The sequence below is a fragment of the Lathyrus oleraceus genome, chromosome 6 (genome assembly GCF_024323335.1).
Source record: "Lathyrus oleraceus cultivar Zhongwan6 chromosome 6, CAAS_Psat_ZW6_1.0, whole genome shotgun sequence".
Classification (NCBI taxonomy): domain Eukaryota; kingdom Viridiplantae; phylum Streptophyta; class Magnoliopsida; order Fabales; family Fabaceae; genus Lathyrus; species Lathyrus oleraceus.
In genome coordinates this window covers 451,345,067-451,361,656 of record NC_066584.1, presented here as the reverse complement: position 1 = coordinate 451,361,656, position 16,590 = coordinate 451,345,067, and the positions used below count along the sequence as shown (strand labels likewise).

Sequence of the window (16,590 nt, the reverse complement as noted above, 5' to 3'; positions counted from 1 at the left end):
CGATGTGACAACACAAGTGCGATTAATATTACAAAGAATCCTGTCATGCACTCAAGGACCAAACACATAGACATTCGACACCATTTCCTTCGTGATCATGTGCTTAAAGGCGATGTCGAAGTTACCTTTGTCGATACTCATAATCAACTAGCGGACATTTTCACAAAACCACTCGCAAAAGAACCATTTTATAAGATTCGAAGAGAACTTGGCATTTTGGATGAAGGTGATATATAAATCTTCCATAATTATTCACTATACATTATAATGAGGCCAAGGTACACAAGTTTTTAAAATTTTTTATTTGTGAAATTTCTCTTTAAAATGTGTATATGAAATTTTTGCCTTTTGTTGATTTTATATTAGGTAAATTTAATTTTTTGATAAAAAAAAAAATCACTCAAAATTGCATTAGTATGTATATTACCTTGTCAAACTTAAATTTTTTGAAAATCCTTCATATTTTGGGTTGTGCAAAGCTACTGTTTTTTCACTTTTTTCTTAGAGTAATCGATTACTCCAAATTGGGTAATCGATTACCCTGCCTGTTTTTGCCTTCCTCGCGTGTTTTTCATCTATGTAACCGATTCCCCTTTTTAGAGTAATCGATTACCACTATTTCTTCTAGAACTTTTTTTAAATTTTTTTAACACACGTGAATTTTTGTCATAAAGAGTACTTTTGATCTTAAGTGTTTTTTCTTGTTTTTTTTTTTGCCTAAGTTTGGTTTATATTATGTTTGTATTATCTTTTGTTTCATTCTTGTGTTATGTGGTGCTTGGTGTATGTTGTTTGCATATTGTTACTTATTTCACCCTTTTTGTTAATGACAAAGGGGGAGAAGAGATTGTTATTGTGTTATTTCTTTATTTTCTGTTTCTCTCTAACAAAATGCAGATTTCAAAAGACTCCTTAAATCATAAATTAAGGGGGAGCATTTGCTAGAGAAACATGCTTGGATCGAACTTTCATTTTTTTGGGGTTGTCATCATCAAAAAGGGGGAGATTGTGAAGACATGACTTCTCAGATGTTTTGATGACGACAAACTTCTCTACAAGTCTAAGATTGATTAACAAAAAGGATTGATCAAGATTCAAGCTCATGAAGGAAGTTTTCAACTAAATGATCAAGTCTCGATGAAACTCATGAAGATTCGTATTTCAAATGAATAGGTATAACACTTGACCTCTAGATGATTATACAAGTGTTCAAAACATGTCTCATTCATGCCATAATCATTGGAAGTAATTTTATGCATCAAAGAAATCATACCATTTTATTTTTTAAGCTATTTTTCAAATCTGGGATGAAGTAATCGATTATCCATTTTAAGGTAATCGATTACTCTATGAAAAATTCAAATATTTTTGCACGTTAGAGGCAAGTAACCGATTACCCATATTAAGGTAATCGATTACCACTGAACTAGAGGCAAAAATTAGTGCATCTCTTCATGGAAACTTTTCTATTTTCTTTACCACGAACCATGGCATCCTTTGGGTAATTGCATCCATTTGAGGAGGTGTTTAGACAACATATATACATCATTTTTTCAGATTTCAAATTTACCTCCTTGCAAAAATTTCAAATCAATTACTCATATTCTTTCAAACATTTTTTAAGTGTTCTTCCAAATTTTCTTAAGAGTGAAACCTTGCATAAACCTTCTTTTTAAGCATCATAGTTTCATTCCATACAAAGAACACTTGTATAATTATTGTGAGAATTAAGTGTTAGAAAGGAGAAGATCAATTGATAAATTGATATACTTCAAATTTTCAACTATTTCATCTTCTACAAAAATTCAGAATTGTATCTCTTGATTACAACTTATTTTTAGGATTGTTAAGAATAAGTTTGTAAGGTTTTATCCTTGCTATCCGGTGTGTGGATGCAAGAGGTCCTTTTGTGAGAATTTGAGTCTCGATTGGACTTTAAACATTGTAAATCCAAGAGGACTGTTCTTGGTGCGTTAGAATTAGATAGAAAGGCCTTAAGGTGTCTTGTCTAGGAATTTAACATTATAGTGAATTCTCTTTCGTGTTGAAAGGGGAGTGGAGTACTCTCGATCTATGAGGGAAACCACTATACATCATGGTGTTCTTTACTTTCCGCACTTTACCGCTTTTCATCACATAAGCATCTCAAGAAAGTAAAAATCAATAAACCGTAAAAAGTCCGGAAAATCGTCTAAGTGCCTCATTCACCCCTCCCCCCCCCCCCCCCCCCCCCCCCCCCTAAGGCACTCCTTAAACTTACACACCAAAGACGAGGCAGTCGAGATGATGGTGGAGTTTCTGGGGGAGGATATAGAGAAGGTGGTGGAAGAGGTGGATATGACCAGGGATGCTCATGCTAGATTTGAGTTCCTGAGGAACATTTATACGGTTGAGATCTAGAGAGTGGAAGAGGATGATGATGATACTGAGAAGGTGGCGGTCCAAACATCGCATGCATTGAGAGCATACCTGTCATTTATGGTTGGCACTTTGATTTTTATGGATAAGAGTGCCACTTATACTGATGTCGCCTACCTACGGTACTTTGTGGATCTCACTCAAATCCATGAGTATAATTGGGGGGCGACTTGCTTGGTCTACCTGTATTCAAAGTTGAAAGAAGATTGTTTGTGGAAGACGAAGCAAATCATAAGCAACGTGACACTACTAATGGTAATAATTCTAAATCTTTGAATGTTTTTTTTCATTTTCATTTCATATTTTGCAAAGCCATTGCCGACGATTCCTGTGTTCCAAACTTTTTTATTTCATGCTTGGATCTTCAAGCACTTCCTGCACATCGTTGGTTGGGCGAGTGTGTTTGAGTACACTGAGGTTATGTCGCGTGTTTGTGCTTTTATCCCAATTAGAAGGAACCGAGTGGTTGAGCCTTTTATAGTCTATCTTGATTGTTTGGTTGTTAAGGACATGCCCTTCAACAACACGTGGATCACCGCCAGACGCGACCATTTCACGAGATAGTGTTATACTCCGGATGGTTGGCTTATGAATCGCGTCTCACTGCTCCTCATCTGCCCGAGCGCGTCATGTGACAGTTCGGGTACACCCAAACCATCCCCAGACACCCTGTTGCCTCTGCTCCTCCTGCCTTGACACGCATACATATAGATGAGATATTTGATGGTTGTGAGAGTCATCTGATACCAAAGGAGACATAAGCTACCATAACCCCGAGTGATTGAAGCTACATCGAGAGGTACATAAGATGGTTCTTCAGGGTGTCACATCCGTACATGATGCATGCTGCTCCAAGAGATTCACCGAGATCAGCTCATCAGGAGATACTAGAGGAGGAGCAAGTTCAGCTAGACCATACTGATGATTTCTTACCTAGGTGTCATCATATAGTGGAGATTGTGAGGGCAGACATTGACGGGAGTATCTTCCTTGATGAATTTGGTGTCCTAGATGCCATTATGGTAGAGGCACATGGACATTATTGTACCAGAGACATCCTCGGAAGACATGGGGATTGATGTCCGAGGAGGTAGAGCAGACAAAGGAGGTAGATGAGAGGTTGTTAGACACACACAATGGTAGTATGTTATTATTTTGTTGTAGTACTATAGTTTGTACTTTATTTCTGACATTGTTACTACATTTTGGATTTCGACTGAATGACATTTTCGACATATATTACTATTTTATTTTCACATCAAGTATTAGTCTCTTATTATTTTGTACGTCTATTTTTTTTTATCGTGTGTTATACTTCATCTGGACACAAATACACAACTTATAATAAAAAACAATTATTCTTATACACTACGGAAATGTATCTCCAACATATTCATGGAGATGTATCGCCGAAACAATTCAAATGTAAGTGGCTTCTAGTGAAATGTTTTGAACATTAAAAATGGTTCCTAAGATATATCTTCGGAATATTTCAATATTTATTCAAAAATAAGTGTGTTTGAAAATGCATCTCAAAAATCTAGAGACATTTAAAAAATTCACAATTTTGTGTGGTGGTTAAAGATTATCTAAGGTGCATTAAGAAATTCTCATCTAAAATTCACACGCTATGATCATGGCTTCTTGTAATTATCAAAGTCCCAATCGGATTCCTAACTTCCTCGCTAAACTGGCTTACTAAAGCCCAAAATTTTGGTTATTGATTGGTTGAACAGAAGATTTTTCACACTAGACCTGTCAATAGTAATCGATTTAAATTGGTGTTCAATATGATTGAAAACACTAACCAACACTTCAGCAACACTTTAAGCTCTAACTCCATTTACAAAAATACACAACATAAACCTAAGATATTCTCCACATTACTTTCGAAAAGAGAACTAGAGTCCACAAACTCTTCATTGTTCAGATTCGCATTTGGAAACGATCACGTGTAATTTTGCCTTAAAAATACACTCAGGTAATATTAAAAGAATTTACCTATTTTGCCTGTACAAATCATTGGTCTTCCAGATTGAAATTTCGTAACCCACAGAAAAGTACTTAGTAGTAGTAGTATGTGTTTAGAAATAGTTGAACACCTATGAGTTGGGAATGATCGAAGTGCTACCTTGGCTGTTAGAAAGTTTTATAATGCAAATATGAAAATTATGGCTATGAAATTAAGGAGAGGAAGAGAAAACTACTTGGAAAATAAATAGAATACCAACTAATATATTACTAAAAATTAATGGTGTAATTACTTATGGTTTGTAAATCATTATTTACTAAATTATCATTTGTGTATGTTGATGACACAAGTTATTCCATCTTTGATTTAGAGCATGTGGAATTTAGAAGTTTCATAGTTCAAACTGTTTCATATATGCCTCTCAAGGGATAAGATGGAACTCAAATGAGAAAAGGGGAAATGATATAAAATACTACTGATAAAAGTATAAAAGCACTACTTTAAAATCTTTATACTTTCTCTAACTATAGAGATGTAAAAGTGTAATCGTTAAATAATAGTCACTGTGCCATTGTTCAAATAATTCCAAGCTTTTTTGAGGATCATTTCCAAACATGTTTCTTTAAAATAGTCAAATAAAGGATCAACAGAACTAAATGAGTTTAAGTAGACACTTTTTATGCCTACCAATATAGTTATTTCATGTTTCCATTAAGCAAGAGATGGGTGAATCTGACCTGGTTCCTCTTAATAAATATCAAGACAGAAAAAAAACTGATAAAGACAACAGAAAAATTGATATCCAAAACATGAACCAGGCCATTTAAATGCATGTACTTTTTTGTTTGCATGTGGGACTAGCCTAGTAAATATTAAAATGGCAGTAAATTTTAGCTCAAATACTTTCAAATGACCCATTTTCATTCCTAGAAAATATCAATCTAGATAAAATATCAGTTTAAACTTTGAACTTAATTAGTTGTTGAGGAATGGTGATTCTAGTTTCTAAAAGGTGCTAACATTCCAATTTAACAAATCTAAAGAAAGTAGCAGCAGTAGTTAAATTGATTTTGCACTTAAAAAACTAAACTTTATGAAGATTGAAAAAGCAGTAGAACTGATCATAAGCCTTTACAGAAAAAGAAATAAAAAACATAGTTTAGATTATATCACTCATCTTTCCCATGAAAGTGCAAAGTCCTCAAATATCCATGAGTAGAGTGAGGGGGAGGATTAGAAACCTTTTCACACACATGACAGGATCAATTATACATGTCCATGTACATTATCATATTGAAACCTTTATCCCTTCCTCCATCAAATATAAAATCATAACATTTTTCTAAACTTGAGTATATATTTCAGATTCACCAAAAGTTATGTCATAATCACTTTGATTTTAATAGATAAAGTATATCATAATACTCATATAAAGCATCATCAAACTTCAAAAGCATCATGCAAAAAAGGCACCCAATTCCTATAAAGCAGATATATACTAATAGTAATTGATAATCATAGACCAAAAGCACAAATTGAATGAAAAAGAAAATAAACCCTGAAATTTGAAAAACAAGGAAAAAAAAACTAATTGTGAAAATTGACATTGCCATAAATGTAGAACATTATTGAAGAAAGAACATTTATGTTGAAGCAACAATCAAATTCACATACAAAAGAAATCAGCTACACCCAACAACAGCAACAACCTTAAATCTAACCCACATATACTAAAGTAACATTTTAAAGGTGTTAAACAAAAGAATTTTCACCATCATCATCATCATCATCATCATCATCATCATCATTATCATTATCATCATCACAATCATAATCACTGTACAAGCACAAGTCTACCACCCATACCTCTATCACTATCACCACCTTCAACATTCTGCAGATCATGCCCCTTCGGCACAGTAACAATCAACTCCCCATCAACAAACACCGCACTCGCAAGCTCTGGCAGAGTCGAATCCGGCAAACGAAACCTCCACATATCAAGCTCTAACTGATCAAGCGACAACTCCAAAGATTCACCATCTCTAACAACAATCTTCGTCACGCCGGGATGGATCTCCACCGTGTGAGTCCTCACCTCACCGATACCCTCCGTCTCAACCACAAACCGGAAACAATCAGGCGCCTCTTCAATCGCCACGTCAGCATCCGATCGAAACGGAAGTTCCAATACGCGGCTGAAAACGTGTGGGAGACGCCGTAATTTCTTCCCGGATATTCCCAACAAAGCCTGAGCCTCCGACGCAGGGTTGCTTCCGTTAGTTCCGAATTGGATTGTGATGTTGCGCTTTCTCGGAGCAGGGTGAATCTTCATGGTGTTACCGTTTAACGCCGCCGCAGAGGATTGAACCGCCACCACCAACAACAACAACAAAAAGATTAACACACCGATCAAATTTACCTTTCCGATTGAAGAAAGAATCATAAAGGATTGATTCTTGTTCTCGTTTTTCGACGCGTTTCTTATTTGGGGAAGAAAATGAAAAACCTAACCCTAATTTGTCGATTCGATTTGAGAATTGAAATGAAACGTGATTTGAGATTATTTATTTTTTTCTCATTTTTTAAGGATATTGAAAATTGAAAAAGTTTGAGAAACTGTTATTTGGTGAAATGGGTAATGCAAAGTGCAGAAAGAAAAAATGAGAAAAAACGAGAAGAAGAGGATAATTTGAAGTTGATGTTACTGTGTTGCCCTTGCACTTCTTAGAATTTACTATATTTGTCTCTATTATTATTGGTTGTTAAAAATACCATTGCGTTTTTAAAATTGTTTTACATTTTTTTTACTTGTTTATTTATAGAATTTTTGAAATATATTACCAAATTTATTATTAAAGAATCGTTTTGTGTGAAATGAAATCAGTATATTTTTATATTAATAATAAAATTTTAATATTTTTTCTTTATATATACTTTGCATATGTATAATTTCTTTTATAACCTTATCTTATCCTATCTTAAAATTTTAAAATGTTCTTATCTATTTCCTTACATATACTTTGTATCTGCATAACTTCTTTATTAAACTTATTAACATATTTAAGTCCTATAAAATCTTAAATTTTAAAATTTAAAATATTCATGTTTTCATTTTGTACAAAGCTGGTTGATAAGTTTGTTTTTTAGTCGTGTTTTATGTTCATTTTCGTGTATATTTTTTATAGTTGTATTTATTTATTTTTATATTATTTATTTTGATTGGCTTGTTTATTTGGTATTTTAGAAAAAAATCGCTTTTAGGATTTAGCATTTAGGTAAATACAAGTCATATGTAAAGTCATCAGAACCAAAAGCACAAAGTATAGAAGAAAAATTAAAAACTTGAAGAAAATATTTTAAGATAGTGAAGATTATAACTAAGGTGTAATATTACGACTATAATTTTTACTCAACAAAGAATTGAGTTTTTGATTGGGGCAGCAAGAATTACTGCTAGGGAGTAATAAAAACTACTCACGTAATATTTCTTACGGTTAGACCGTAATATTTCTTACGAACATCATTGTTCCGAGGTCATACCAGAGTTTCAAGAGTCTGATGTTTTCTTTGGCAACCCATACATTTCTTTGGTGTTTTTATCGTAGAATAACTATAAGTGATGATGCAGGCGGGGAATTAATGAATATGGACATCGAAGATGCTTATGCACTCATAAAGGACATGGCATGAAACCATTACCAATGGTGAAGCGAATGTGCCTCTAATAAGAAAGCTTAAGAAGGTTTATACGAAATGAATGCTTTTAACGATATAAATGCTAAGGTAGATGTCTTATTTCAAGAGTTTGATAATATGAGCATTAACATTGTAGCCCCTCTTATCCCAGCATGTGGGATTTATGGAGTAGCAAATCACACAGGTAGTGCATGTCAAGTGATGTCCACAAGAGGAATTGACCAAGACATTATTAACTATGTGTTCACTAGGATTTTTGACAAGGGAAAAAACCTCAGCATAAGTCAAAGTTAGAGACATATAGGCTTTTGGTGACATGTACACAGATTGAAGTCTCAAGTAAAGGAAATCGAGACTAAGTTGTTAGAATTTTTTTTGAGACATTTTGACGACATCGATTCTGTCGAAAAGGCGGTTATTTTGGGCGCGTAGATGTTTTGTTCAAATACAAGTAACCACTTATTTGTTTTATCCTGAAGACACGTGGAGGGAATGTAATGGAAAAATGCATGCAGAGTTCTTACGTGGCAAAAGCTGAAGAAGTAGACATTAGGAAGAAGTTATTACATGCTAGTATAAATAGGGATTTCATTTGTAAAATTCAATGTGTTTGTTTCATTACAAAATCTCACTTACACTCGAAGTATCGGCGCTAGAGAAAAGAGTTTTCACTGAGAGAATGTATGAACCTTGAAAAACCACTTTTACTTTAATGCGAAGTCTTTTAATCCAATTTATGATTCTTTCCCAGCTACTTTCATTCTTATGTTAATAACATTGCCTTTTTACTCTTATTTTATTATAACATTTCTGCTTTATCATTGTCGAAATTACATCTCTACAACCTTCTTCATAACTTTTTTGACCCGGTCAAAACGATTCCTTTTCAACGAAAAACTATAAACCAAAATCTTTAGCATTGTGTCCTAGGATTCCATGGTTGATCCTGCAAGTAACCTTTAATAAGAGATTAGCGGTTGTTTACTAATTTTTAGCATAAGAAAATTGGCACACCCAGTCGGACCTGTGCTAAAATTTTCATCTTGTATAGATATTCATAGTTTTCTCTGAAAATTAGTATGGATGTCCTACATACTAACATGTATACTTTTAGTGATAATGCAATGGAAATTGTGTCGTCTTATAACCCACAAAACGCCTTGGCGTCGACCATCAATAATATGGTTCGACCGGGAGGGATATGTTATATCCCTCAAACAACACCATCGTTAAATACCACTTCCATGATGGCTATGAGGCAACAAATGGACGAGAGTAATATGGAGTTAGTAAACACTCTCACCCAACAAATGGGAAATATTTTCAACCCGTTAATTACAAACACAAACCAATCCTATGAACTATTAGCAAACCAAATGGGGTGAATAACTTATTTCTTTGGCATGCCCCAGATACCACCTTGACCAACTCCCTCGATATCAAATGTAGGGCAGGTAGAAACCCCTTAAAATGGGATTGTCCAGGCAAATGTAGACCAAAATCAAGGGTTTTGACGTGAACCAGACCCAAATAAGGAAGAAGTGGAATACTTGGGTCAGGTCAATCCCACACCCCTAATGGTTCAAAGGAACCAGGACATCTAGCAGGTTCTTTAAAATGTTCAGCAAAATAATTTTGTTAGGCATAACAATATAGCTAATGCGGTTGAACAGATCTTGGCCCAAAACGGCCTTAATATGGGACTCCACAGGCCTAACCTCATTTCCCTTTTTTCATAATATGTTCGACAAACAGAGTTGCCTAGGGTTGGAAAGTCCCCAAACAGCAAGTCCGCTGACGATACTAGTGAGTCGACGATTGAACATGTCTACAGGTATCAAACTAAGGTCGATGACATTGCGAACAATGAAAATTTAAAAATGAAGTATTTTACAAATTCTCTTATGAAGAATGTCTTCACCTGGTTCACCATACTTCCTCCACACTTTGTCCAAACATGAAGTCAGTTGAAGAGGTTGTTCCATAAACAGTTTTACATGGGTCAGTCAAAAATTAGTCTGAACGAGTTGGCTAGTTTTAGGCGAAAGGTCCCTAAATCGATTAATGATTATCTGAACGAGTTCATACTTCTTAAAGCAAGATGATTTACACAAGTCCCTGAACACAAATTAGTCAAAATGGCTGCGGGTGGCCTGGATTATTCCATTAGGAAGAAGTTATATACTCAATATCTTAGGGACATGGCACAATTGGCAGATAGGGTTCACCAAGTCAAACGCTTGAAAGCTGAAAAAGCTAGGACAAATAAATATCATAAGAGAAAGTCACTTATGTAGAGGCATACGATTACTTATCATATGTATGTGACGAATGTGTCGAAGAAAGCGAGGTAAATGTGGTTGAACTTAAGCCAGAACCTCCCTATGTATGCAAGTTGTTGAAGCCGTCGAATGAGAAAAATCCTGCTGAGCTCAGCGAGAATAACAAATTTGTTGCTAAAACTTACACTTTCGACATAACAAAATGCGATGAAATATTTGTTTTGCTAATTACAGATGGACAGATCATAGTGCCTCAAGGCCTAAAAACTCCTCCATTAGAACAAAGGAAAAAGAGAGATTTTTGTAAGTACCATAATTTTTTGGTCATAAGATTTCTCAATGTGTTATTTTCATGGATTTGGTGCAGAAAGCTTTGAAAGAGGGCCGACCCCAATTTGCCGAGAAGCCAAAGACAATGATGAAGGTAGACTCCAACCCAATGCAGACCGAGGATGCTCACTATGTTGAGCCTGTAGAGATCTTGATGGTCGAAGCCACTGAGGGCTTCAACATGGAGGTTGACAAGGGTTATCAAATCTCTTCTATTGCTGACTCTAACATTCATATTGTGCACCCTCATGCTGAAGAGGGATTGATTAATTTTTTGGAGTGTTGCAAGCTAAATGACTCCAAGACAATGTTGTGCCCAAAGTGTAGTGTTGTTTTTGATGAAGAAGCAGTGAAAAAACTTGAGAATACCATGAGGTTCAATCTAAGAAGAGGCAGGGGAGGAAGCCAAATTGCAAGGTTCGCCTCAAACAACAGAGGTGACCCTCGCAGGAACGAGGAATATATGAGGCAGTTCAGATAGCCTCATCAGAGGAAGTTTCGTCCACCTACGAATGTGCCTAAGAACAAGTGGGTAAAGCCCTTAAATTAGAAGGGGGAGAACCCACCCAAATGGAAGGACATCGATCCTAAGGTGTGGGTTCCAGATCAAAACAACCAGAAAATGTCAAATAGAAAATCTCACATTCCCCCAACTTACAAAAGAAACAACCTAGTGACGTGTACTCAGTGGAGGCATTGTTAGAGGAAAAAGAAGGTCGGACGGAAGGCTTTGGGGAATAAGAACGAAGTCCCTGAGGTGAAGCACACCACAACTATTTTAAAGGCTCAAAGGAAGCCTTACTCGAAGAAACCAAACGAGAAAGACAAAAGGGAGGACAACCAAAGGTCATCTATGAGGGTGGTACAACGGGCCAAAGATGGCTCCAGGATGAAGGTAAAAACACCTGAATATTCACCTTAATCAGAGGATAAGGCCTCAGAGTACACTCCTCATACTGAGAAGGAAGTTCCCCCAATATGCACCTCGGCCTGAGCACAAGGAACCAATGTATACACCTCAGTCGGATGATAAAATGGTCGAAGATAATTTCGACATTGAATCAGAAGACAATTTACAAATTAATTATAGTAAAGTCTCTATGTTGTCTGCTTAATATGATAGGGTTTCAGAGGTGTATGAGGCTAAGGAAGACTACGTACAGGACGAGGCTGCGAATCGGAAGCCTCTTTGCTATTATATAATGAACAACAATGTTGTTTAAGAGCAAGGTGCCATCTTTGAAAGTTCTGGACCTGGAATGATGTACCATCTAAAGCTATTATTCATCATATAAAAGGTAGACGGTATGTGTGAGACCCCAATTTTGACCGTAATATGCCTCATGTTATTCTCATCATATGCACTAGCATTGGGATCACACCTTGGCATCCTCCTTACACCTCATTCATTGGGTTTGCATTGGGAGAGATCACTAAGCACCATTTGATTGTATCATATTTCATTTTTCTTTATTTTTACTAACCAAAATACCAAAAATATGTCATTGTATAGTTTAACTCTTTTGTAGGTAGTGCACATGCTCATCTATGCTATACCAAGCTCACATCTAGGGTTTAAGACCCTCGTTGAAAGGAGCTCAATCAAGAATTGGTTTACTATGGCTCTAAGTATCATATATGAATTCCCATGATCTTCACATGTTATTTTGATCAAGAAATCATCAAGAGTTTGGAGTTAGTTTGCCTTGGAAACCCTAATTCATCTGGGTATCTTATGTGATTTCTTCAACAAGTTTCTTCACCAATTGATCAACTATTCCAATGGATACTTCAAATTTCATCATCTTATGCATATATGATCCTCCATGAGTCCCAAAAGTCAAGAGAATGTCAAGCTAGCAAGTTGGTTCATGGTGGTTGACCAGAGAAAGTCAACTGATCAAAACTGGGGTTCCCTAGACCCTATCTCATACATTGTTTGTCATATGAAAATGATTCCAAGAGAAACATTACTATAAATGACATTCCAAACAACTTTCATGTTATGGTCTAGAGCTAGTTTCGCTTAGAAAGTCATTTTTTATGGTGAAAGATTATAGGTCATTTTGTCTAAACCCTAATTTAGAGGTCAACTTACCAAGACCATAACTTGCTCAATTTTTATGAGATTAAAACCATTCAAGTTACATAATCAAATTCAAGATGTCTACTTCAACTTTTATGTTTGGAGGAACTGCAAATTCAACTTGCAAATACATGTGACATGAGGAAACATTATAGGTCATTTTGGGCCAATACCATTGAACAAGTGATTTTCCTCAACTTCTAAAATGCATAACTCCTTCATCATAATCCAAATGAGGTCAATTTGGTGACCAAATTTAAGGTAATTGGAAGAGTTACAACTTTGATGAAGGAACTTTTCTCATTTGAAGCCCATAGAAAAAGTTATCCAAGGTGGAAGAAGTGAACATATGGCTTGGTACTTCGATTTTTTTTATATGTTTGATTTTCCAAACTTCCACCTCAAAATTCATCATGATCCAATCTTCAAATGAAAAAGTTTTCAACATTAAAGTTGTTCCTCTTAATCTAACATTTCCAAAAAGTCCAAATTCATCCCATTTTGACAAATAATGAATGACTTTCACATGGATTAAAGTTGATTTTCCTCAACTTCTAATATGATTTTCCTCAACTTCTAAAATGCATAACTCCTTCATGCTAAATCCAAATGAGGTCCAACTTATGACCAAATTTAAGGTAATTGGAATATCTACAACTTTGATGAAGGAGCGTTTCTCATTTGAAGCCCATAAAAAACATTATCCAAGGTGGAAGAAGTGAACACATGGCTTGGTACTTAGAATTTTTTTTGATATGTTTGATTTTCCAAACTTCCACCTTAAAATTCATCATGATCCAAGGTTCAAATGAAAAAGTGTTCAACATGAAAGTTGTTCCTATTAATCTAACCTTTCTAAAAAGTCCAAATTCATACCATTTGGATAAAGAATGAATGACTTGTGTATGGCTTAAAGTTGAAGGACCATTTGGAAGATTTGAAGTTCCACTTTCCATACACGAATGCATGGCCTTTCCACATGACTTAAGCATTGCTTACACTCATTTTTGGACCTAAATGCATCATTACATGGGCCTATCATACGCCCATGCATCCATGCAAAGGTAAATTGCTATTATTGGAATTTTGAAAGGAGGGTGTGAAACCAATTGCATTGCCTATAAATGAGACCCTTCATGCTCAGAATTAGGGACTCTGGCACGCAAGCTTTGAATCAGCAACCCTAAACCCCCACATTCAAAGGATAAGCTTGGTGTTTTTCATTAAAAATCGAGTTTGAATATCCCACTGTTTTTGAGATTGAAACTCTAAGAGTCCATCACTTTCCTTGATCCATTTCCATTCCATATAGAATCTGAAGCAAGGCCAAGCACAATTGAGAGCAAGATCGCGCCAATCTGAAGCTGCAGTGAAGGTGAATTTCTGAATTTTTCATCTCTTCAATTCTCACTCAATTCTCCATTATTCTTGTTGATTTTTGGTTGTCTTAAGTGTCGCATTACGCGAAAAAAACCGGCGGGAAAACAAGAACAACAGAGCCGCCACCGTGCGTTATTTATCCCAAAAGAGGGAAAGGAAATGCTCAGAGTAAACCTGGGAAAAGCATGGTCTCGCGACCAAAGAGAATGGGATCGGGAGTCGGTTATGCGAAGGGAAGGTATTAGCACCCCTACGCGTCCGCCGTACTCGACGGGATCCACGCACAATAGGAAGGAAAATGGTTGCTAAAACACTGCTCACACACACACACTGGCTGAAAGAGACACAAGAAAACAAACAAGACTGAACTCGGCAGGATATCGCATCCTGGGCCTACTTAGTCTGTCAAGCATAGACATCAGAGTCAAAGTAGTTCGAACCGGGGGAACAACACATGCTCGCTAGGATATCGCATCCTATGCATACGTATCTCCTCGGACGAAGGAGAATCAGAGCATTCGTAGCTCGGCTAACACGCACACAAACAAACACAGGCAAAGGCAAACGTGAAGCCTGAATGCCAATCACTGGACTTACATCAGCATCCGAACCAAAACACACACAAGAAGGAAAACGTGGAGCCCGAATGCCAATCACTGGACTTACATCAGCATCCGAACCGAACACACACAAAGAGTGTGGAGACACAACGGTTAAAAAGAAAAGAAAAGGCGCCCGGAGAGATCAGCTCAATCTCTTGCCTACGTACCTCATTTGGTATGAGGATCAGGGCGACGTAGTTCCCCTACGCAGGGACACAGGTCTAACCTAACCAGATAACAGAGGGAGACACAACTAGGGAGACTACGACTCGAGCCTAGATGTTATCATGCAAAATCATCCCTAAGTTAAGGTTGCTATCTAACTTGCACAGGAAGCAAGCCTATCCTAAACATGACTTGCACAGGAAGCAAGCCAAACTAAACCTAACTTGCACAGGAAGCAAGCTAAAGCAAACACACAAGCACAAATAACACACAATATATGCAATCAATGGGCTCAATCAAGGTTAGGTTTTAGTCGAGGGGTAATATCAACCTCGACAAACAAACCTCTGTAACAGGGTAATGTTAGCTCTTAACCCTAACATTGAGAGTTAGGGTGAAGCTGATGAAAGGTGAGTGAAGATGAGACTTCACAGCTCTTATCCCTGGCCTGGGAGAGCTTAAGACAAGAATGTGTGGGTTCAGAAAGTGGGAACCCTTCTACACATATGACACTGGCTCATTGTACAATGATCTTGGGTTAATATCTGCAATACATCAACACAGTGGTGTGAGCAAAGCAGATGACACACAGAATAGCAGGGGATGGATTGCACATCCCTTGTGTCTGCCAATGCCTCTTCACTTAGGAGGTCTTTGAATAAATGCAAGGACAAAAGTAAACAGTCACAAACATTGCCTCTTAAGGAGGACTTCAGACAGGTGCCTGGCCAAATAACAGGCCAGGTCTTCCAGACTACATGGAGTAAGGAAATTATACCTCAATGCAAATTGCTATCAAGCAAAGCAAAGCAAAGTTCTCAAAGAACTAATAGCAACTAATGTACCTGAAATCAGTCAAACACAATTAGTATACTAGACACAAAGTTAAAACAAACAGCATAAGCCAACAGACAACACAGTCAAGCATATGTGCAAAGCACAAGCTCATAACAAGTGAGCTAAGCAACCTACAAAACAAACAAGTTAGTTCATGATAAACAATCAAACTCATTTAACTTGTATTAATCTCTTTGAAGCATTTGTTGCTTAACCTGAAAAACCAAACTTAAACATGAGCAACAAGACCACTAGGACAAGCCTAGGGTCAAAAGGGGATAAAAAATTTAAAAACAGCAAGGGATAAGTGTCCAAAGTCAAGACAAATCAATCAAGAAAAAAACCCAAGTGGTTTCACATTCACATCATTCATCATTATCATTTCACAAGCAAATTAGGTCAAAGCATGGCATATAGAACCTCAAAGAAGTCAACAGAATGTCTCAACTCAAATTCAATTACAAACATTTCAATAAATCCTCAAATAAATCATGATCAAACATCATCCACAACATGATAAGCACACCAAATTTCAGCTCATTTGGATCAAAGGAAGTAGGTCAATGGAAATCAGAAAGTCATGGTAAGCAAAAGCATACTCATACAAAGCATCAAAACATGCACCAACTTCAATTAATCATAAAACAGAAACAACATATAATAAATGAATGGGACTAAAACCATGACAAGCTATAAGATGTCTACAATTCACATATCAAATTTCAAGTCCATCCAATTAAGCATTAGAATTTCACAAATCATATGGCATCATGTGTCACAAGAGGTCAACAATTTGGTCAAACAGGGAAGAAATTATCA

At 36.3% G+C, this 16,590-nt stretch overlaps 1 protein-coding gene across 1 annotated transcript; it reads right to left on the bottom strand.

Annotated features, from left to right (window-relative positions):
- Positions 1–5,969: 5,969 nt before the first annotated feature.
- LOC127092555 (uncharacterized) lies at positions 5,970–7,103 on the bottom strand. Its single transcript, XM_051031453.1, has one exon. The coding sequence runs from the start codon at positions 6,834–6,836 to the stop codon at positions 6,225–6,227; it is 612 nt and encodes a 203-aa protein (XP_050887410.1). The 5' UTR covers positions 6,837–7,103; the 3' UTR covers positions 5,970–6,224.
- Positions 7,104–16,590: the final 9,487 nt, after the last annotated feature.